General features: G+C 37.4%; 1 protein-coding gene across 1 annotated transcript; it reads right to left on the reverse strand.

Moving 5' to 3' along the window:
• Nucleotides 1-24,561, reverse strand: pja2 (praja ring finger ubiquitin ligase 2). The gene is made up of 9 exons (XM_067437844.1): nucleotides 24,463-24,561; nucleotides 21,241-21,432; nucleotides 15,995-16,988; nucleotides 12,778-12,951; nucleotides 11,439-11,624; nucleotides 11,091-11,205; nucleotides 4,575-4,689; nucleotides 1,418-1,533; nucleotides 1-479 (listed from the first exon to the last, which is right to left on the reverse strand). Exons 2-9 carry the CDS (start codon nucleotides 21,428-21,430, stop codon nucleotides 360-362), a joined length of 2,010 nt encoding a protein of 669 aa, XP_067293945.1. The 5' UTR covers nucleotides 21,431-21,432; nucleotides 24,463-24,561; the 3' UTR covers nucleotides 1-359.
• Nucleotides 24,562-25,433: the final 872 nt, after the last annotated feature.

Genomic DNA, 25,433 nt, shown 5'->3' on the forward strand with positions numbered 1-25,433 from the left:
TTATTTGAACCAAATGTGAGCTTTTATTGAGGGATTGCATTTGAACGTTTTACTTGACACAACATGTGAAAAGTGAAATACATGTAGTTATTATGTTTAGCCTGGATGTACAAAAACATTTTAATTGAAACATGAATAAATATGCTTCTATGAATATATACGTATTCATATTTTCTCAGAAAATAACTTTTAGTTCGAATTGCAGCACAAGTCGCTAGGTTAAATGGAATCTGAATACTAGTTCAGGCCGCTGCATTCCAGCAAAGAAATATCAGATGGAAATTCCTTTGCGAGACGGATTATTTATTATTTCAATACTTCACTGCGGGATGTTGTTGCGATGGGTGTATGACTGCCGTTCAACACGTTCCCTCAGAAGCGCTGTGACTGGATGGTGGCGTTTCTTGTTCGGAGCTCAAAGGCGTGGGATCGGTCACTTCCGGGGTCAGAACGTGGCGACACACTGGACACGTGCCAGACTGAAAATCACGAGGAGACAACATTCGCTAAATATAATAAAAGTTATGTCATTAAAAGCTTAAAGGGATAGTTCACACCAAAAATTATTCTGCCATTATTTATTCACTTTCATGTCATTCCAAACCTATTAAACCTGTGTTCATCTTCGAAATGCAAGAAAATATTTTTAATGGTCCCTCCATTGAAGTCAACGCAACCAAAACTATGGTGCATCAAAATGTTCTTAAAGACACACACACACAAAATAGTGCACTCTATAAGGGTACAGGGGGTGATTTTAGACACAACGAGTAAATCAAAAATGGGCAATGAAAGTTTAGAGAACCAAGGTGGTTAATTCTCGCTCATCAAGTTTCTGTTTATTATATTTACTTAAAAAAAAATAATCCATTCATCATATAAATAAACCATGTCACTTCAGAAGACTTGGCTTAAACCCCTTGATGCATATGGATAGATGTCCTTTTGCACTTTTAAATGTATGAACATTTTAGCTGCATGGACTTTAAATGTTTGGACAAAAGTCACCTTTATTTATATAGCACTTTTTACAATGCCGATTGTTTCAAAGCAGCTTCACAGTGTTAACAGGAAAATAATGCAACAGAATTTGATTTGGCTGTACAGCCGCTCTGGAAAAAACGGTGATTGCCATAAGGCATCAATGCGGACTGATCAGTAATATAGTTGAAATTTAAGTGTCCCCAACTGAACAAGCCAAAAGCCAGGTGGAAAGGAACCAAAACTCCTTCAGGGCCAGAATGGGATGACAGAATATTAAAAAAACATCATTTTTTACAATTCCGAAGATGAACGAATGTCATATGGGTTTAAAACAGCATGAGGGAAAGTAAATGATGACTGAATTTAAATTTTCAGGTGAACTAGCCTGTTTTCTTTTTGGCTTTTTCACAAGCTCCAAGAAAAACAGCAATACCTTTCGGAGCCAGAGAGTGACACAGAGTTTATGGAACATGTGGCGGCACGGCAGCAGGGTTGCAATCTCATCTTTGACGTATTCACAGCAGCAGATGGCACAGCACTGCTCCTGCTCTGCAGAACCAAAGGGAGTGGGCATGTCAATGTATGTAAAAGACTCAAATCTGCTTTCCATCATAAACCCTTGACACCAAACCAAACATTTCAGCATGTCTCGATCCAGGTCACGCACACATCACAACTCATTTCAGTCATTAGGGGTGAAACTGAAGTCATTTAATGCTTTCCAAAGCAGATTTATCACCCCAAATGCACCCAGGCCATAAAGCTAAAGCGGGACATTAGTGTGCGAGCATGACTTTCCCAGCATTCAAAGTGTGTGTTGAGTTTTTCACATTTCTCATTTGGTGTTCGTATCACACAGAAAAGGAATACACAATGTATTTTAAGTCAATCACTTAAAGGTGATGAGCTTGGATGTTAGAGGCTTGAGTGTGTATGATACACACCGACAAAGACATTCTTACAATTTTCCATCTGCAAAACACTTCAAATGGGCAGCAGTGAAAAACAGGAATGCAAATTATAAATACAGTACTCGTGTCATGTCACTCATAATCATGTAACCCACACACCTCTGTCCATAACTATAATACAGCACACAGAGTCTGTCTGCTGCAGCTCTCTCTGCACAACTGCCATCTATATTATCCATCTCCAACTTTTCATGTCTGTTATAACCAGTTACAGTGCCTGGCGAAAGTATTCGGCCCCCTTGAACTTTGCAACCTTTTGCCACATTTCAGGCTTCAAACAAAGATATAAAACTGTAATTGTTTTTGTGAAGAATCAACAACAAGTGGGACACAATCATGAAGTGGAACAAATTTTATTGGATATTTCAAACTTTTAACAAATCAAAAACTGAAAAATTGGGCGTGCAAAATTATTCGGCCCATTTACTTTCAGTGCAGCAAACTCTCTCCAGAAGTTCAGTGAGGATCTCTGAATGATCCAATGTTGACCTAAATGACTAATGATGATAAATAGAATCCACCTGTGTGTAATCAAGTCTCCGTATAAATGCACCTGCACTGTGATAGTCTCAGAGGTCCGTTTAAAGCGCAGAGAGCATCATGAAGAACCAGGAACACACCAGGCAGGTCCGAGATACTGTTGTGGAGAAGTTTAAAGCCGGATTTGGATACAAAAGATTTCCCAAGCTTTAAACATCCCAAGGAGCACTGTGCAAGCGATAATATTGAAATGGAAGAAGTATCAGACCACTGCAAATCTACCAAGACCTGGCCGTCCCTCTAAACTTTCAGCTCATACAAGGAGAAGACTGATCAGAGATGCAGCCAAGAAGCCCATGATCACTCTGGATGAACTGCAGAGATCTACAGCTGAGGTGGGAGACTCAGTCCATAGGACAACAATCAGTCGTATACTGCACAAATCTGGCCTTTATGGAAGAGTGGCAAGAAGAAAGCCATTTCTTAAAGATATCCATAAAAAGTGATGTTTAAAGTTTGCCACAAGCCACCTGGGAGAGACACCAAACATGTGGAAGAAGGTGCTCTGGTCAGATGAAACCAAAATTGAACTTTTTAGCAACAATGCAAAACGTTATGTTTGGCGTAAAAGCAACATAGCTCATCACCCTGAACACACCATCCCCACTGTCAAACATGGTGGTGGCAGCATCATGGTTTGGGCCTGCTTTTCTTCAGCAGGGACAGGGAAGATGGTTAAAATTGATGGGAAGATGGATGGAGCCAAATACAGAACCATTTTGGAAGAAAACCTGATGGAGTCTGTAAAAGACCTGAGACTGGGACGGAGATTTGTCTTCCAACAAGACAATGATCCAAAACATAAAGCAACATCTACAATGGAATGGTTCAAAAATAAACATATCCAGGTGTTAGAATGGCCAAGTCAAAGTCCAGACCTGAATCCAATCGAGAATCTGTGGAAAGAACTGAAAACTGCTGTTCACAAACGCTCTCCATCCAACCTCACTGAGCTCGAGCTGTTCTGCAAGGAGGAATGGGCAAAAATTTCAGTCTCTCGATGTGCAAAACTGATAGAGACATAGCCCAAGTGACTTACAGCTGTAATCGCAGCAAAAGGTGGCGCTAAAAAGTATTAACTTAAGGTGTCCAAATAATTTTGCACGCCCAATTTTTCAGTTTTTGATTTGTTAAAAAAGTTTGAAATATCCAATAAATTCCATTCCACTTAATGATTGTGTCCCACTTGTTGATTCTTCAAAAAAAAAAAAAACAGTTTTATATCTTTATGTTTGAAGCCTGAAATGTGGCAAAAGGTTGCAAAGTTCAAGGGGGCCGAATACTTTCGCAAGGCACTGATCTAATGCTGTGATGTGTCCAATTCAATTTCATTGCAACTTTAACCTGTTGAAAACTCCTTTGGTGTTCAGTTCAATGACTGGCATTTGAAAAATTGCTTGTAAATCACTTATGTTATATTAAAGGTGCCCTAGAATATATTGAGTTGAAGCAATATTTTAAATTGTTCTCTGATATCTACATAGAGGGTATGTGGCTTATTTAAGGGCAAAAAAAAAGTCCAGATACAGTTTTACAGGTCCATTTACAACCCTAGAAATTGTCCCTAGGATGTAATGCTCTGTTTTTGCCTTATTTGGAAGGGTCATGAATATTAATGTTAAGCTCTGCTCTGATTGGCTTATTTCAGCAGCAGTCCTGACAGAACACAGACCGACTGAATGACATTATGCAGAACATCTCAAATGGAGATTGCTAATATCCAGCTTACTTGTTTATTGGTGTTTTCAGATCATCCATGCGCACGAGAGAGAGAGTTTGCGTGCATATGGTTGCCAGATTGCACGTTAGGTAAAACACTGGATAATATACATGTTCTTTTCATAGAAAAGCTATGACAGGGGGGTTAAATTACTGAAATCTGGCAACCGCAAGCACGAACGACATTTGATGCTGAAAATTCTGAATATGCTGTAACACTCTGACGTTAGGAGTGACTATATTTAAAATAAGGCACAGCCTCTTCATTAAATATCACTTAACTCTACTATAAGATGCTGACTGCACAGTTCAGTTCAACACATGTTCAATTTATGTAGCTACAAGTAATGGCAGTAGTACCAATGTTTTCGGCATGCACGGTGATCTGTGGTAGGCAGTCGATGATCTGTTCAGTGGCGGGGGGGTGGGCCTGCTCCACATCTATAGCTAAAGACTCCAGATGAGCCAGTGCTGCCTGCAACACAAAACCATTAGCATATTTAATTTCCCCTGGATAAAGATAGAAGTTAATTATACATTAAGCCTTACATTTCTAGTGTGCACTCTCATTGGCTGAAATCAATGAAATTTGCTGGGCTTTCACAACATCACTCAGAAACCGAGTCCAATTTCTCAATATTGTCTTTTTGGGTTGAATTAAGATGGATCATTTATTTGTATAACTTAGCCGTTCAAGCAAATACAATATGTATTTGTTAATGAAAAAGCAGCATGCTGTACATTATGGAAGAGCACTATGCTTTGATCTCATGAAGACATTTCAATTGGACCATTAGTATAATTGGGCCCAGATGATGTATAAAAGAAGCTACTCTTCAATCAAACACTCATCTGATTCTTAAGTGACCTCAAAACCATTATAGTTAGACTGCACAGTGGTATTACAACACAGACCACTGTGCAATTATCAAATTACAAAGGCTGTGTTTTAAATAAATTAAATATATTAGTGCTGTCAATCGACAAAAATTAAAAGGCACATTTTTCTGTCATTAATCGCAATAAATCACACCTAACATTAAAGTGAATATATAATTTTATATTGTAGTACTTTCACATTGCATCTCCAAAATAAATGTAGAAATATCATAAAAGACAGAATATTTTAATATTTTGACAAGCAGCTTTTCATCTCAGACCCGCCATGAGTGAGCTCAAGCTGTCGTCGTTACCATAGACATCATATAGGTTTCAAATCTATATGATGTCTATGGTCGTTACAGTCAGCCATTGTATAAGTAGAGACATTGGGCGATTGTAGTGTTCTGTTCTTGGGTGTAATAATGTAAACACAGCAGTCATTCTGATGTTCCTAAATCCGAACATTTAATTCAGCTGCTCCTGAATAAAGATCTGTACCAGCTCTTCGTGTTTATGCTGCCCCTCCACAAGAAGTTGAAACGCTTCACGATGAACTGCAGCTAAAGTTTACAGGGTAACGTTAAATTACAGCATGCTTTCTATGCATGATGTTCTAAATATAATTCATAATCCCACGTTTATAATGAACAACACGTTATGGTTATTGTGTTATTACAAACTGTGTACGCATTATGGTACACTTACAATAAGTGTTTATATTGGGACTATTTCAGACAGGTCTGGTGGGAACTGCGGCGGAGGAGCCATAGACATAAACAGAGAGAAGTAGCTCCGACTGCAATGTTCTTCCGCAAGACACATGCATCTGATTATTAACCACTAGAGTGCCAAACGTTACAGACTGCAGCTTTAATTCAAGTGAACTTAAAACAATCTTCAAACAAACCCATAATAAATGTCCCATTTAACTGTGCCTTTAATATATCAGGGCTCAGCGCGGGTTTCTTCTACTGGTTCAGACCCTGTCCACACAAACATGGGTATTTTCAAAACTGCAGCTCTTTCTACACGGTTTGGCTGTTGGTCCACATGCAAACGCAGTATTCGGTTACTGAAACCTGACTTTTTTTGAAAACTCCAGCCAGCGTGAAGATTTTTTAGAATCACCGGTTGCAGCGTTGTCGTGTAGATGGTGAAACGAGGTTTCGAGGTTGATCTTTCCTTTGTTTGACGTCAGATTGTGTGCCGTTATCCCTTTTGTTTACATGAGTCGAGTCTATGCAAATGACAGCTATAGTAGCTTTTAATAACTCTGCTAACAGCGCTTATCAAATGTATACAGATACTTGCGCAGTTCTCTCATTGTATTGCAGAACGGAGGCGCCAGAATGCAATAATACAAAATAGTAAGGCAAGTGTGTGGAGCTATTACAGTCCACTTGGGCCTTGGCTCCTGTCTGTCACCGAGTTAAAAGTAAAGGAACTTGTAGAAGGGTTTCACCGAGCCCATGACATCCCTCTGTGCATGGATGCGACTCGTGGAAATCAGGCAGCCAATCATAGCATGTTTTTGTGTTTGGACAGAGATGTTTTTCAAACCAAGCTTGAGTGGACGTGATTGTTTTTTAAAAACGGATGAAAAACTCTTGTTATAAAAATACCCGTGTGCAGTATGTGTGGACTAGGCCTCAGACGGGAAGGTTCAGATTTTTTTTACCTGCCCTTAAAATGCACAAAGTACTAGTTACTGTTTTCATTGTTTTTGCCCCATGTAACCTTGTAAGCAGTGCTTTATTTTAGGTCTAACAGGTAAATATACAGAAATAGATATAGAAACTATTGAAGAAATGATTCCATGCAGTTATTAAAAAAAGTCTTAACTGAACAAATTATAAATTGAATAAATATTATTCCTTATTAAAGCTACAAAAGTGATTTAGTTGAGAGCAGTGAGTGATTTCCTCTGTTTTTATTATTTTTATTAACATTAAATGACAGACAGCAGCAGGTTTATTAGGCTGTTGTCACTAAGACCTGACGCACACGACGTGGATTTGACATGCATCCTGTTTTCTCAAAACCCTTTACGTTCATTTAACACTTTTTAACTTAAGGCTCTGCTTATGTGCATACTAGCCAAAAAATGGGCCTTTCGACCACATTGTGTGTTTTTATCCTTTCAAGCATGAGAGAATTCAATGCAGAGCTGACCCGCTGTCTAAAGTTGCTTTGCAACGTTGCATTGGTTTGCTTGTTCACAGAGTTCTGCTTCACAGGCATGCGCCAGTACAGATTTGTTTGTTTTTTCTCCTCATCTCACTTGAACGGTTTAAAAGCACTTAACTAATAACATTTTTTTAAATAATAATAATTATATTACATAGCCAAATGCCAGGAAAAAAACAGATTTTAGTTTTTTTTTGTGTTTAACTGAAATAAATAAAACAGTAAAATACATAAATAAATAACATGTTCATGTTTGAAGTGTTCTCGTTTTGACGTCCCTAATTTTAATATAAATATATATTTTTTTAAAACACTGCCTGTTTGTAGAGTGAAGGGAAGCTCTGTGTTCATGTGACCTACAATTTTTTATTTTACAGTGAAATATTACAATAATACTATTTCTTATTCTGCCTTTATTAGGTACATTTAGTAATAATAATAGTTGTTATTAGGGGCCAAGCCCCAAAGGGGCTGTAGCCCCTCTTGAAATTGTTGGTTTACTTTATTATTATTAGGGGCCAAGCCCCCGAAGGGGCTGTAGCCCCTATTGGAATTGTTAGTATACTTTATTATTATTATTATTCTTTTTCTTCCCACTGGGTTCCTATGGCAGCCCTATGAACCATAAGTAGGAAAATGATGAAATTTGGCACACTTGTAGTGATGCTTATGAAAAGTAATTGGTCCAAATTTGGTGTCTCTACAACCAACTCTATAGCGCCACCACCAGTCCAAAAATTCAACATTTAAACATTTATAACTTTTGATCCCTTTGATACAGAGAAATGAAACTTAGTACACCTGATTCCTCTCCTCATGCGGATCACATTCATTTCCTTACATTAAGGCTCCGCCCATTACAGTAACAGCCATTTTGAAAAGTACAGTATTCAGTTTTTTTGCTACTCCTCCTTCAAAGTTTTTCCGATTTTGTTCAAATTTAAAATAAATAATCTTTGGACTGAGCCGCATAGACATGACTAAACTGATTTTTTTTATTCTTCTTTGTTCAAAAGTTATAATGTCATGAACTTAATGCGGTCGACCCAAATTTTGTTCTGAGGCTGTATCTCGGCCAAACTTTGATCAATCAAAACGAAAATTGGTACGCTTCATTAGACCCATGATCTGAGGGTACATGCCAAAGTTGGGAACAGCGCCACCTAGGGGTCATGAGATATGAAAAAAGGCTATTTTTGCCCATAACTTCTGAACGCTTTGTCAGAAAATCATAATTTTGGTATCTATGGATTCCCCGCGTCATGCCGAATCTGTGGATACCTGATATGTTAGGATCGAATGAACCACGTGACCGCCATTTTGAATTTTGTCATAAATTGCTATATCTTTTGAAATATTTGATATATCTGCACAAAATTTGGTATGCGTGACCGTCCGCATGTCCCGAACGTACCTGAGAAGTTTCAGAATAGCGCCACCTAGTGTTCCCGAGATATAGGATTTTTTGCTAAAACATTTATAACTTTTGAACGCTTTGTCCAAATTTAATATAATTTATGTCATTTTGTTCCCTGGCTTATGCAGATTCCGACGATATATCATTTGTCATATTCCAAACATGTTACTGTCCGCCATATTGAATCAAGGGAAAAACAGTTTTTTCGCTACTCCTCCTACAAATTTTGTCCAATTTTGTCCAAATTTGTCTCAGATGATCGTTGGACGGAGCCGCACAGAAATGACTGAACGGATTTTTCATATTCGCTACCGTTCCTGAGATATTTGTCACTGAAGGTGACCCTTGCTGTGTTTTTGTTTTTATGCTAGTTAGCTTAGCATGCTAATTGGTTATTTGCAAAATGTGCTTCTGTTCCAGACGTTGAGTCATTCTGAGATTGATCTAAATGGATTTTTTTTTTAAATATTAAATGCTTTGCATTTATTTGAAAAAAATCTTCATTTTAAGTCGAGTCTCATTAGAGCTATGGAACTTCAGCAGGTGTTTGAACACAAGCCCGCCCAGTGGCGCAACAAGATAAGCAACGGACACCACGCCCAGAGGTTATGGGTTCGAGTCCCGTGGGGGACAGCCTTATAAAGGTGGCTCTGCATTCGGCGAAAGCCCCTTCTGGGGCTTGGCCCCGTACAACTGCTTGCAGTTCTTGTTATTATTATTATTATTATTTTTCCCAAATGGGAGTCAATGGCAGCCCTATGAACCGTATATAGGAAAATGATGAAATTTGGCACACTTGTAGATATCTTCATCAATAATGCATATACCAAATTTGGAGTCTCTAAGACCTACTCCATAGCGCCACCACCAGTCCAAAAATTCAACATTTAAACTGTTATAACTCTTGAACCCTTTGGAATAGAGAAATGAAACTTAGTACATCTGATTCCTCTTCTCACCCTCATCATATTCAATAGCTTACATTAAGGCTCCGCCCCTTACAGTAACAGCCATTTTGAAAAGTACAGTATTCAGTTTTTTTGCTACTCCTCCTTCAAATTTTGCCCAATTTTGTCGAAACTTGGCAGAGAGAATCTTTGGACTGAGCCGCACAGAAATGACTGAACCGAATTTTGATATTCATCTCTGTTCAAAAGTTATGATGTCATGAACTTAACAAGCTCGACCCAAAATTGGTTCTGAGGCTGTATCTCGGCCAAACTTTGATCAATCGAAACGAAAATTGGTACGCTTCATCAGACCCATGATCTGAGGGTCCATGCCAAAGTTGGGAACAGCGCCCCCTAGGGGTCATGAGATATGAAAAATGGCTATTTTTGCTCATAACTTCTGAACCCTTTGTCAGAAAATCATAATTTTGGTGTCTATGGATTCCCCGCGTCATGCCGAATCTGTGGATAGCGGATATGTTAAGATTGAATGAACCACGTGACCACCATTTTGAATTTTGTCATAAATTGCTATATCTTTTGAAATATTTGATATATCTGCACAAAATTTGGTATGCGTGACCGTCAGCATGTCCCGAACGTACCTGAGAAGTTTCAGAATAGCGCCACCTAGTGTTCCCGAGATATAGGAATTTTTGCTAAAACATTTATAACTTTTGAACGCTTTGTCTAAATTTGATATAATTTATTTCATTTTGTTCCCTGGATTATGCCGATTCCGACGATATATCATTTGTCATATTCCAAACATGTTACTGTCCGCCATATTGAAACAAGTGAAAAACAGTTTTTTCGCTACTCCTCCTACAAATTTTGTCCAATTTTGTCCAAATTTGTCTCAGATGATCTTCGGACTGAGCCGCACAGAAATGACTGAATGGATTTTTGATATTCGCTACCGTTCCTGAGATATTTGTCACTGAAGTTGACCCTTCCTGTGTTTGTGTTTTTATGCTAGTTAGCTTAGCATGCCAATTGGTTATTTGCAAAATGTGCTTCTGTTCCATACGTTGAGTCATTCTCAGATTGATGTAAACAGAACTTTTTAAATATTAAATGCTGTGCATTGATTTGAAAAAAATCTTCATTTTGAGTCGACTCTCATTAGAACTATGGAACTTCAGCAGGTGTTTGAACACAAGCCCGGCCGGTGGCGCAATGAGATGAGCGATGGACCCAGCGCCCGGAGGTTATGGGTTCGAGTCCCGTGGGGGGCGCCCTTTTAAAGGTCGCTCTGCGTTCGGCGAAAGCCCCTTCTGGGGCTTGGCCCCGTACAACTGCTTGCAGTTCTTGTTATTATTATTATTATTATTATAATATAACCAATTTATTTACTTTTTAAATAAATAAATAAACAAATACTTCAGCCAAATTGTGCAGCGTCACAAAAAACACGTTTAAGCATCAGGGCAGATGTACCTCCATAGCCTGTGCGAGACGCTCCTCTAATGCCATGTAAGTGAGGAGCTGGGAATGATCCACGTAAGAGATTGCTTGAGCCATCCCGAAACCATCGCCAAATTCATCAAGGAACCTGAACAACAAAGGACTTTAAAACATAGCCTCGCTCTCTCAGTCATCACTGCATGTCACAACAGACTCAATTAAAATGGTTAAGCAAAATGTTCTTATAAATCAATACCGTTTTTCATATTTTAGACATGCATCACCGGGTTGAACCTCATGAAAACATTTCCAGGCCATGTTTCAACCCAAAATTGCATCATTATCTTGTAACATTTGATGTTGTATATTAGGTATGTTGACCTCCACTCAGTGTCCAGATCTTCACTCATGCTGGAATCATCCTCCAGGTTATTGTTACCATCCAGGATAAAGAGTCCAGGGTGCACAAACTGACTGACACCATCAGGGTCTTCATCGCTGCTGCTGCCCGAGTCCTCATTATACATCAGCCATGGGATCTCGCCCTCCTCCAGAGGGGTCTGCTCCCTGAAAAACACCACACAAACACAGGACAGCAGAAAAACTGGTTTTTAGGGATGCCTTAAAGGGTTAGTTCACACAAGGGTTAGTTCATTCATGATTCGGATCACCAATGCAGTTTGACATGCGATCCAAATCATGAATCAATACGCCGATTCATGACCGTTTGAATCTTTATTTGAAAACAAACGCGGAAGAAAAGACAATGCTGAATGAAGTCATAGTTTTTGTTGATTTTGGACCAAAATGTATTTTCGATGCTTCAAGAGATTCAAATTAAATAACTGATGTCACATATGGACTACTTTGATGATGTTTTTATTCCATTTCTGGACATGGACAGTATATAAAAAATATATAAAATATCTTAAACTGTGTTCTGAAGATGAACTGAGGTCTTACAGGTGTGGAACAACATTAGTGCGAGTCATTAAGGACAAATTTCATTTTGGGGTGAACTATCCCTTTAACATTTGAGAAATGCAAATTAATTTGGCACTGTTCTGTGTGACTTCTTCAAAAGAAGATTTTTTTTGTACTATGTCAATAACCAAACAGTTGATGAACCCCTTTGACTACCATGGTCCATTTTAATGGGGTCAGAGGGGCCCCATCAAATGTTTGATTACTCTCTTTATATCTTTTTAAAGAATATCTTTTTTTTATATTCTTTAAAATATCTTCTTTTGTTTAGCAGAAATAATAATAATTATCATACAGGCTTGGAACAACTTGATGGTGAGTAAATGACAATTCTCATTTTTGGGTGAACTATTCCTTTAATGGCCAATTTATTAAATGAAGTCCAGACAACATTTTGTTTGTGCAAACAATCTTAAACACTACTGCTCAAAATTTAGAAAATGTAAGATTTTATGTACCTCCTACTTTTTTTTTTTTTTTTTACATTTTTTCCGCCATTATGCGAAATTATTAACAAGGAGAAAGCCTTATAACTTGTCAAAATGAATGATTAAATGCATAATAAATATATTGAATTGCCGAATTTTGTATATCCAAAATAAAAACCATTACCAAATCTTTTTATATGGCCGCATATTTAAAAAAAAAAAAAAATTGTATAGCATGGAAAAAAAACACTTGTGTAATTACGCTGTGTAATGATGTTATTTAAAGCGTTTCGAGTTTGTGTGCTTACTCTAGAGCGAGGTTGAGAGAAGGCACTTCTTCCAGACTGCTGCTACTGCTGCCAGGTGTCTCCTCCATGCCAGGCAGAGTCTCCCAGCTCTCTTCACTTGTGCACCTCTCCTTCTCCAGCCCAGAGTCGGACGTCCACGAAGCCGACCACTCGCCCTCGCTGAAATCTGAGCTGCTGCTTAGAACACAGAGCAGGATTCACGAGCATGCACGCACACACGTGAGCGCACCTCGTAAAAGTCAAGCTAATCCTCTTAGCTGAAGAGCCTTAGCATGCAGAATGAGCACCTTTGTCATCTCACTCATTTCCTGCTGAGTGTATACCTTATCAAGCATTCACAGTAAGCGCCCAAACTCATCCTTGACTTGCATTATGAGGGACTTTTAAAAAAATAGGCTATCAAATGGAACTTAACATCCATGAAAGAAGGGACTTAACCTTCAGAAAATGAGATTCGTCCATTTGTATACATACATACATAGAAGATTCTTCTGCTCATCAAGCCTGCATTTATTTGATCAAAAATACAGATTTTTTTTAAAATATTGTGATAAATTACAATTTAAAATATTTGGTTTTCAATTTATTATACTTTAAATTATCATTTATTTCTGTGATGCAAAGCTGAATTTTTCCTCCAGTCTTCAGTGTCCAGTCCTTCAGAAATCATTCTAATATTCTGATTTATTATGAGTGTTGGAAACAGTTCTGCTGCCTAATATATTTGATGAATAAAAGGTTCAAAAGAACAGCATTAACTCAAAATAAAAACGGTTTTCAAATAATATAAATCTCCTTTACTATCAAGTTTTATCAATTTAACACATCCTTGCTGACTAAAATTGATATTGATTTATTAAAAAAAGAAAAAGAAAAAGAAAAAAAAGACTGACCCCAAATTACTGACCAGTAGTGCATGTTGTTACAAAAGATTTTAAAACATTTGCTTCTTTTTTTCTTCTCTTTTTTTTAATTCATCAAAGTATTATAAAAAAGTATCACAGGTTATGAAAAAATATAACTGAAAATGAATCATCATATTAGAATGATTTCTGAAGGATCATGTGACACTAAAGACTGGAGGAATGATCCTGAAAATTCACCATGGCATCACAGAAATAAATGATCATTTAAAGTATAATAAATTGAAAAACAATTATGTTAAATTGTAATAATATATCACAATATATATATATATATATATATATATATATATATATAAAAAATAAAAAAAACACGGTATTTTTTATTAAATAAATGCAGGCTTGATGAGCAGAAAAAACGTCTGGCCAAACTTTTGGCCTGTGATATAGATATATATATATATACACACACACAGTGCCTTGCGAAAGTATTCGGCCCCCTTGAACTTTGCGACCTTTTGCCACATTCACAATCAACAACAAGTGGGACAATCATGAAGTGGAACAAAATTTATTGGATATTTCAAACTTTTAACAAATCAAAAACTGAAAAATTGGGCGTGCAAAATGATTCAGCCCGTTTACTTTCAGTGCAGCCAACTCTCTCCAGAAGTTCAGTGAGGATCTCTGAATGATCCAATGTTGACCTAAATGACTAATGATGATAAATAGAATCCACATGTGTGTAATCAAGTCTCCGTATAAATGCACCTGCACTGTGATAGTCTCAGAGGTCCGTTTAAAGCGCAGAGAGCATCATGAAGAACCAGGAACACACCAGGCAGGTCCGAGATACTGTTGTGGAGAAGTTTAAAGCTGGATTTGGATACAAAAAGATTTCCCAAGCTTTAAACATACCAAGGAGCACTGTGCAAGCGATAATATTGAAGTGGAAGGGGTATCAGACCACTGCAAATCTACCAAGACCTGGCCGTCCCTCTAAACTTTCAGCTCATACAAGGAGAAGACTGATCAGAGATTCAGCCAAGAGGCCCATGATCACTCTGGATGAACTGCAGAGATCTACAGCTGAGGTGGGAGACTCAGTCCATAGGACAACAATCAGTCGTATACTGCACAAATCTGGCCTTTATGGAAGAGTGGCAAGAAGAAAGCCATTTCTTAAAGATATCCATAAAAAGTGTTGTTTAAAGTTTGCCACAAGCCACCTGGGAGACACACCAAACATGTGGAAGAAGGTGCTGTGGTCAGATGAACAATGCAAAACGTTATGTTTGGCATAAAAGCTCATCACCCTGAACACACCATCCCCACTGTCAAACATGGTGGTGGCAGCATCATGGTTTGGGCCTGCTTTTCTTCAGCAGGGACAGGGAAGATGGTTAAAATTGATGGGAAGATGGATGGAGCCAATTACAGGACCATTCTGGAAGATAACCTGATGGAGTCTGCAAAAGACCTGAGCCTGGGACGGAGATTTGTCTTCCAACAAGACAAGGATCCAAAACATAAAGCAAAATCTTCAGTGGAATGGTTAAAAAATAAACATATCCAGGTGTTAGAATGGCCAAGTCAAAGCCAATTTTTAAATTTTTGATTTGTTAAAAAAGTTTGAAATATACAATACATTTTGTTCCGCTTCATGATTGTGTCCCACTTGTTGTTGATTCTTCACAAAAAAAAATTACAGTTTTATATCTTTATGTTTGAAGCCTGAAATGTGGCAAAAGGTTGCAAAGTTCACACATATATACATACACACATACACATATATATTGATTTATAAGTGTGTGTGTGTGTGTGTGTGTGTGTGTGTGTGTGTGTGTGTGTGTGTGTGTGTATATATTAATATTAGTTACAAGCTTATAATTCAAATTAATTATAAATCAAATAAAACAGTTAAAAAAAGCTGTTCTTTAGAATTTCTGAAAATCCTGTGACACTGAAGACTAGTTTAAAAAAAAGTGTATTGGTATAATAATACTTATTTTTATATGAATGCTTTCAATAAAAATGCAGCCTTGGTGAACATAAGATACTTCTTTACCAACAACCCCAACTGTAGTGCAAGATTATAACATTAATATTCTCTCTCTAAAGATTTTGGCTACAAACGGGTAATGACATCAATTTGTGAGGTAAATGAGAAAAATGTCATAGTATAACCACTATAAATCTCATCACAGCAGCGGTGTTGCTGATGACCATTGATGCAGAAGTTTCTCTGTATGCATGCATTAAAGCACATAGTATTTTATATGCTCTATTTTATGCATATTATTCTGTACAATTAAACATTTTAGTACAATCTATGCATGCAATACATACTGTACCTTTCATCACCCTTTGTAGATGGCTCACATTTCTCTCCAAAATTCTCTAGATCTTCCCAGATTTCGTCATTATCATCTACTTTAGCGTTATCATCATTCACACTTTTACTGTCCTCTGAGCTGAGGTCCCTCAAGGCCATTGGTGGAAATTCAAAGAGGAACTCATTTTCAGGGCTTGTTTGCGCGAGGAAACCCGGAGGTGCCGAGCCACACTTGTTTCTGTCCGCTGAGCCTGACAAAAGGCTTACTTCCTCTTTTTCTGAACGTTTCCTTCTTTCAAGGTGAGTCTCGCTCGTCTGTTTGCGGATCTTTGGCCTCACAACCATTTCAGACTGTAATGTTTCTTCAGGGTTCGTTTTTCCTGTGCTTTTATAGGAAACGGTTCCAGCGCTGGCCGTAACCCCATGACATTTCGGAGTTTGGTCTTCACCAACTAACAACTGACCAACTTTCCTGTTTGCTTTTACAGTTCTTTGAAAATCCGGTTCCTCACAATGAAGTTCTGTTGAGACTTTAGAAGGTGCCGTTTGCGCTGAACACTTACTTATTTTTTCAAAGACATCATGTTGTGAATCATCAAGCGAAATTACATTTCCACCCAAATCACAAATACCATCAAGCCTCTTCTGAGCAGCCCGAGATGGGTTTAAACTCAAGTCTTCCTCCTCAGCTCCGCTACTGTCAGGCTCATAGGCGTCGATGTTGATGTAACTCAGCGCTTCCGGGTTGGGCTTGTGGTCTTCATTGATGGGCCAGACTCTAGCGCGATCACTTTTTTCTATAGCAGAACAATATTGTCTATCATATGGCACAACACGATCATTCTTTGGTCTCCTGAAATGGTTGGAGGGTGCTTTTAGGACTCTACACAATGATGACTGCCTCCTGTTGTGGCCCTCTTGATTTGAAGCTGCGTTTAACTCAGAGCGCACGGAGTTTGTGCGTGGTGTCGGGAGGATAGTCTGAAGCATTGAAGAAATGCTGCCCTTTGACGCTAGGGGGAAAATGTTTCAGTTGTTACTCACTTCTTAAAAAACTGGATAAAAGTAAAAAAAAAATATGTGTATATAGAAGTAAGTGTATGCACTATAGAGTGGAAGTCACACACAAAAATCTCCTGGTTACATTTCTCCCCAAATTCAAAAGAATAAAATAATACATTATACTGTTTTGTGTCTCATTCATGATGATTTCCCCCAAAATAACACTAGCCGTCAGCGACTCATCTGCGTTTCTCTCTGATTGTGTCTTTGATTATTCACACTGCGTGATTGTCACTCGCGTGCATGAGCACTGATTTGCCTATGATCTCGGGCATTTGTCCACGATTTCGCAAAACCCGTCGGTGAGTCAAAATCGGGGCAAAAATCGGGGCACTGTGAACTAGGCTTTATAAACTCAACCGTTTTAGTAACTACAAACCACAGCTTCAGAATTAATAGAGACAGTATGACTAATTCCCACACACAATCAGTATTTTAAAATCAAATAAATTCACTTTCATAAGAAAAAATATCCCACCTTTAAAGGGTTAGTTCACCCAAACAATTAAAATGTGAAGTTTATTTCACCCAGTGCATCCAACATGTAGGTGTCTTTCTTCAGTAGAACACAAATTAAGATTTTTAACTCCAACTGTTGCTGTGTGCCAGTCATATAATCATATGAATGGGTAAAAACTGCATTTTTGTAACCGGGGGGAACGTCTTGAGTATCTATAGAGTAGTATTGCATCCTTCATATCTCCTAAAAGTCTTTAGTTCTATTATATGTATAAAAGAAAGATAGGCTGTACCGAGTCTTTTCGGAAAAAAACAAGCGGATGGAGGCGTATCGTGTGGGTGGAGCTAAAGAAAGAACAAATAAAGAAAATATAATATATATGCTGCATTTATTTAATTAAAAATGCAGTAAAAAACGTAATACAGTGAAATATTATTCTGTTCGCTAAGTGAATATATAGTGAAGTGTCATTTATTTCTGTGATCAAAGCTGATTTTACCATCATTACTCCAGTCTTCAGTGTCACTAATCAGTCATATTAGGATTTGATGCTCAACAAACATTTATGATTATTATCAGTGTTGAAAACAGTTTTGCTGCTCATGGTGCTTCCTTTTTGCGGAAACCACCATACCATTCTAACGTTTGTGGTAAAATTAAAAAAGGAGAGAAATTAATACAAGCGAGATTTTTAATATTACAGAAGATAATTTATTTAATAAATGCTGTCCATTGAACTCTCTCATCAAAGAATCCTGAAAAATAAAATGTATCATGGTTTCCACAACATTTTTAAGCAGCACAACTGTTTTCAACACAGATAATAATCAAAAATGTCTCTTGATTATGAAATCCTCATATGAGAATGATTAGTGAAGGATCATGTGAGACTGAAGACTGGAGTAATGATGATAAATTCAGCTTTGATCACAGGAATAAATTACACTTTACTATATTCACATAGAAAAAGGCTGTTTTCATTTGTAATGATATTTCACAATATTGCTGTTTTAACTGTATTTTTGATCAAATAAATCAAACCTAAATCTACCTCGCAATCAACCGAGGTAGAGAAAGCTGTCTTAACTTGCCTGTTAACTTGCCCTTATAGACTTACACTTATTACCATTTAATAATTAAACATTAATACATGTATTATTCTCAATTAATTGATTATAATAAAAAGGACAATGAGAACACTACTCAATGTCATGAAAATGTCACAAAGCAAAAAACAAGTCTTACACTCCTAATCCTCTTCTTTATGAAAAACATGCAAATATGCATTGTTTTCCTTCGGTTTTAGAAGTGAAATATGGCATTTCTTGACAGTCACTCTATTAAAAATAAATAAAAAACTACTTTCTACCCACCCTCCTCATTCGCTTATATATTTGCATAATAAAGTCAGGCGGTCTCCTACAGGGTTTCAGTCTCCACCTTTTAAAGGTGATGAATGCTCCACTCTAAAGCAGAACAACCCACACATGCATACTTCAGCTCTTCAAAATCTGTTACATTCCCAAAATCACAAAGCTGTTTATTCACCATGAGCACCAGTCAAATTCTGTTGATCACAGATTTCCAATTACTCGGGAATTGTTAGCTGAAGGAAGTAATATGTTTTAAAGGTATAATTCAGCCAAAAATGAAAATATAGTCATGAGTTGCTGACCTTCACGTTGCTCCAAACCCATAAGACTTTCATTAATCTTTTAAACAAAAGATATTTGAATGAAATCTAAGAGCTTTTTGTCCCTCCATTGACAGCTATGCAACTACTCGTTTGATACTTCAAAAAAAGATCATAAAGAGATCATAAAACTAGTCCATATGAATTGAGCCCGATCAATTTATATGTTGAACAGATTGAATTTAGGCTTTTATTCACATAACCATTCTACAACTCGCACATCAGTTGTGTTAAACAGAAGCTCAAGCATGTTCACTGGACATATGAGAAACAATGAGGGTCATTCTCATGTTACGCAGCACGTTTGAGCTTCTGTAAAAAGAATCAATGAGGGTCATTCTTACGTTATGCAGCAAGTAAACTTCTACAAGAACCAATGAGGGTCACTCTCATGTTATGCAGCACGTTTGAGCTTCTGTAAGAACCAATGAGGTTTGTTTTTGTGAAAAAACATATGGAACAAAGTTTGATTGGTTATTGCAGCGGGTAGGCAGCAGCATTTATAAGTGCAAACGAAATTAACGGCATTGTTTATCCTTTTCCAATGAGCTAATGTCATTGATGAGAGAATATTTAATTCAAAGTGTATCTACTTTCTTAAGGTACAAGTTACTAGTGTTTTCACTGGAAATCTTAAAATAATAAACCTATTTAGTTTAGCAATAAAGTAATTTATGCCATGGTCTGTCTGAATTCTGATTGGCTGGAAGGTGTACAATAGCAGAGGTAATTCCAAGTTAGCTAAAATACCGTTCTGTATTAATGAGCTGTTTTCATTATGAAGCGCACACGCACACGCACACGCACACACGTCTCTCGCATACAGAGATCGTGCTGCAGATTCAGGAGCATAGAAACTAGTTATCAACGGCACCCCGCGACTTTTAGAAACAAAATAGCTAAGCTACTGGATCACTACATTATATTTCTCAGAAATTATACTCGCTATTTTAAAGTAATAAACGCACATCTGTCTGCATAACTGCATTGTAAAGAGAGACGCTGAACAGACGCAGTCACGCATGTTTGAATCTCTCTCTCTCTCTCTCTCTCTCTCTCTCTCAAATAAATGCTATAACCCATTCATTCAAATAAACGTATTACTTTATACACTACTTTCTTTATCTCTGTGACTCTAATTCGAAGCGTGCACAATGCTAGATCTAACTAGCCGTAACTGACAAAAATAACCGTCAATGTTACCCTTCCGGTCAAATATTGCTCGGCAAACATCAATAACAGCTTTAAGCTGACTATGTAATGTCAGTTGTCAAGAAAGCTGACCTCTTGCAAACAAGTAGCTCCCCTTTAGGTACTAAATCGTCATCGGAGGCTGACGTGCTGCTCTTTGTGCTCTTCTCTCTCAGACAGGTGTTGTTTTGCGCGATAGGGAAAGTAAATTCACCATACGTCATCGCGTCGCTATTTCATTGATATCGCGATATGACACTTTTTTTATCATGTAAAAATTTATACCGGTATTATAGCGGACGATATGATATGGCACACCCCTAGTTGAGATTCTGTGTATGCTTGCTGAACAAGATTTAAATCAGATTTAAATTCGTTCATCTGTTAAAGTGATTTTAAAAATTTGGGCCTAAACCGCTCGATAGCTATTGATGGAGGGACAGAAAGCGCTAAGATTTCAACAAAAAGATCTTCGTTTGTGTTCCAAACGAAAGTCTTTGAAACGACATGAGGATGAGTAATTAATAACAATTTTCATTTTTGGGAAAACTCTCTCTACGTTTTTTTAAAATAATATTTTTATATAATATTTTATTGCAATAATTAGTGACAACTAAGGCATAATTAAACTAATTTCCAGAATAATATAAACAATCTGTGTCGCTATCAAAACACTGACTTGTTGGTTTGACTAGAGTTTGAGGTGGGCCTATCATCAAACAACTGCATTAATTACTTTTGCAATTCAATTTGTCAATGTTTGTAGCAAATAAATTACACACTTCACCTTTTAAGTTGAGTAGCTCTTTAGTTTTTAATCATGCAGTAAATGTTTCCATCATCACCAGCTGGTACGTACCTACTGCCTGGTCCTTTTGACTACTCGTCCTGTCCATGTTTTGACAGTCCACACCAGATGTGGTTCTTTGTTTATCTGTGACCGGCCGGAAGCTGATATACGCGTGTCTCCGGCCGTATCTCCTGCCCGAGATGGTCTGGTATCCTCCTGCTGGTTTGGGCCATGCAGACTTTCCAGCTTCTTGACCCATTCCTACGAGAAACAGAAGCTTAAAGGCTTGGTCGCACCAAGGACAATATCTAAAAAGAGAACTATATTAGCATCCACACCAATGAATGATAACATTGTTTATTATAAGTGCACCGCAGTTATATCATCTGCCAGTTTGAATACTTAAAGGGTTAGTTCACCCCAAAATTAAATTGATGTCATTAATGACTCACCCTAATATTGTTCTAAAACCAGGTTCTAAAACTGAGGTTTGAAAACAAACGCGTAAGACAAGAAAAAGATGAATAAAGTCATAGTTTGTGTTATTTTTGGACCAAAATGTATTTTTAATGCTTCAAGAGACTCACATTAACTAACTGATGTCACATATGGACTACTTTGATGATGTGTTTATTCCCTTTCTGGACATGGACAGTATAGTGTGCATACACTTGCATACGTTCTTGGACTAAATATAAAATATCTTAAACTGTGTCTGAAGATAAACTGTGTCTGTGTCTTACGGTTGTGGAACGACATTAGGGCGAGTCATTAATGACATCATTTATAATAATTTTTGGGTGAACTAACCCTTTAAGATCTTTAAAATCTTGTGGATTCTGATTGGCTGTCAATATTTGTATTGTTTATCAGCAAGAAAAAAAAATTAGGTCTGTTATTTGAGGCACAGATGAGACTTCATGGGATGGTCAAATGAGTGATGGCACCCTTTGGGTTATTAAGTGGGTGCCACTGCCCTCCTTCTTCTGTGTTTCGCTGATGGACCTCCAGAAAGTCAGCAGTGAATCTCAGCATCCCAGCTTCACTCCTAGGTGCCATCAACAAACTTGGAGGCCCAGATAGAATCCTTTCTTTTAATCCACAGCCACTGGCTCCCTTTTCAGCAGCCCTGGGAAGATCTTTGACTGCCTGCCGATGGACCTTCCTACACACTCCCATCTCCTCAAGTAGGATTTTGAGGTGGCTACAAACACTCTGAAGCCTACTTCCACGGGGCACACGTTCGCTTTCCAGACTTGTTGTTGCGCCTATTCCAACAATATTATTCCAGTGTCATCAGTTGTGGTGTGGACTTCCCTATTCTCGCGGAATTAGAATGATTTTTAAAACTTTATAGTCATAGTTATTGTTTTATTGTCCTTGGGTGTGATTGGGACTTAAAGTAATAGTTCACCTAAAACTGTAAATTGCCCTGTGATTTACTCACCCTCAAGCCATTCTTATTCCAGACAAACACAGAGTTATATCAAAAAATGCCCTGGCTAATCCAAGCTTTATGCTGGCAGTGAAAAAAGTGTATCCACTATCCATCCATTTTAAAAGTAATCCACATGGCTCCAGGGGGTTAATAAAGTCCTTTTAAAACGAATCGATAGGTTCGAGTAAGAAAACTATCAATATTTAAATTTTTATAAAGTAAGATATCAAGCTTCGGCTGCATTTGTATACGTATATGTCATATACACCTAGGATGGCTTGAGGGTCAGTAAATCATGGGCTAATTTTCTTTTTTGGGGTGAACTAACACTTTAAAGGGGTACTTCACCACTGACAAGATTGCCTTTTAGTAAACCTATCTAAGTGAAAATTTGTAGTAATCGGTACTTTATTGCTGCATTCACGTGCTCTCAGAATTATCGTAAATAAGAGTTTCCTAGGTAAAAATTGCACATGAACGCCCTCCCATTTCAAAATTTCAATGGGATGAGCTTGTAATTACGATTTCAGAAGTGGGAATTATCAAATTTCCGATAGCACGTGAAGACAGCATATGACTGCAGAAAACAGAGAAAGGGAGTTGTTGTGTTTTGTTTTGCCTGAAAACTTAATTTGTAGTTTTAACAAAAGCCCTGGATCCGGCAAAAGTCCACTGGATGATGCAAAATGACATGACTTGCATCACCCGGTGCACTTTTGCTGACAAATAAACAGGGATATTTGTGTACAGGTGACATGGAGAAAGAGTACAAATAACTCATTATTAATCAATTATTCACCGGCAATGCCGCAATACAAGCTGGTAGAAAATCTGCAAAATGTATTCACGCATAAAAGGCCACTGTACAAAAGGCACTTATATTAATGATCCATTAGTTAAAAAAGGCACTTTCTTTATTTAATCTACCAGTATTTCTTTTGGGGTGGGGGGATTTGCACTTAGTCTTGTAACTTTGCCTTGTGATAATATTAATATTGTTGTTTCATGTGTGATGAATTGCTAGTGATGTTCCTCATTTGTCCCTTTGGATAAAAGCATTGGTTAAATGATTACATGTTACAATGTAAATGAACAAACACTGATGTGTAACCTTATACTAAATCACACACTTCATCCACACATGTAAATGCATGTTTTATGTTGTACAGGGCTAAAATAAAGAAGATTAAATCGTGACGTTCTCATTCTTTGAAGCTCAAAACGAAGTCGTCTCAGTATTTTTTCAATACCTTATTAAAACAAATCAAATTCAGGTCTTGGGGCCTCTTATAATTAACCATGGGTATTTGTCAAATACAGGAAATATATGTGCAATGCAGTAAGTTACTACTCCAGGAAGAGGATTAGACGGATTTAAAGCGTTCTAACCGATGACAGATCACATTAAAGCTGAACACAGTAACCCCACGGAAGTTACAGTTTTAGCTCAGTCTGATCCAAACGCATCACTGTCATGTTATTGTTGTCTGTAGTTTGCAGCAAACACTTCACATCCGTCAACATTACGCATTATGGGGGCTTGACATATGCTATCGCTTGGCACATTACCTTAAAACACATCAACACAACATACAACGCCCTAAAACCGATTATTATCTCAAAAAACCCACAAATCTCGTGATTCATATGATCAGCTGGATCAATTCAGTCGACTACGGGCCCTCATACAAGTTCAGAGCAGCTAATAAGCTAACTACTGTTTGTCGACAAGCGCTGTCGCTTCTTGGGCGTGGCTTGCAATGTTTTCTATCGCATTTAGTCCTCCAGTTTCGCTCAAAAAACTCACACCATGTTTTGGTTTAAGAAATTAGTCGTCTATTAAGTGACTGTACCTGTGTTCCTGGATGCCTCCTGTGTGTCAACTAACTCTGCGAACGTCACCACTAAACTTAAGAGACACGTGACACATGTCCACCAATCACATGTGAGTATAATTGTCAGTATTAAAATCGTGTGCAGCTAGGCAGCTGTAAACCAACTGCAACACCACGTGTGCAATTTAAAGCCCACCTGCAAAACGGAATGCAGACAGGGGTAGGAGTGGGATGCGGTGGGACGCCACAGGACAGGGTAGGATAGGATACATTGGAACTGGATGTGTTAGGATAGACACTGGAAGTGTAAGGATGAATTGTATGAAATTGAAAAGGAATTGATGTCCTATAAAACATTTGCTATAGCCTAGGTGCTTCATAAAATGTTGGTATGCCAGAAATTATTATTATGATGATCATTTTCAACAAAAAAGAAAGAAAGAAAATCGCTACAACACTGCCAAACACCCTGAAATCTAATGTTTGGAAGAAACATGTTATAAAAATATTTTAACTGATTATCTAATAATTTATTAATTCATATTTTAAAAGTTAATATATTTTAATTAAATATAACTATGAATATAAAAATTGAGTTATCATGCACTCTAAACATATAAAAATCCTGCCCTGAAACATTAGAAATCTAATGATTGGAGGAAACGTCACACAACAATTCCACCTGATTATCTAGAATTTATCAAGTCAAATTGTAAATTGTCAATGAAGTTAACTGTCATAAAATATAATATGTAACAATAAATAAACATTTAGCTATCATAAAGATCCTATTATTATTTTTATTTTTTTAAACAGCCGAAAGCACATTAGATATAGCAGGTTATGAATTATCTATATTATATATCAGGTTATGAATTATCAAAAGCTGTCAAATGGGGCTGAAGAAAACAATACAATTGACAATTTGGGGGGATTTTTTGTTACATTTATTTTCACACAAATTATTTGTAGTCTCTGGGGTACTGACA

The sequence above is a fragment of the Pseudorasbora parva genome, chromosome 3 (assembly GCF_024679245.1).
Source record: "Pseudorasbora parva isolate DD20220531a chromosome 3, ASM2467924v1, whole genome shotgun sequence".
In the NCBI taxonomy this organism is placed as follows: Eukaryota; Metazoa; Chordata; class Actinopteri; order Cypriniformes; family Gobionidae; genus Pseudorasbora; species Pseudorasbora parva.

Coding starts and splice junctions, on each gene's coding strand:
- pja2 (XM_067437844.1), bottom strand. CDS start 21,430: ATGGGTCAAGAAGCTGGAAAGTCTGCATGGCCCAAACCAGCAGGAGGA. Junction 12,952..15,994: donor TCTACAAAGGGTGATGAAAG/GTACAGTATGTA, acceptor TGTTCTAAGCAG/CAGCTCAGATTTCAGCGAGG. Junction 11,206..11,438: donor GATCTGGACACTGAGTGGAG/GTCAACATACCT, acceptor TTTGTTGTTCAG/GTTCCTTGATGAATTTGGCG.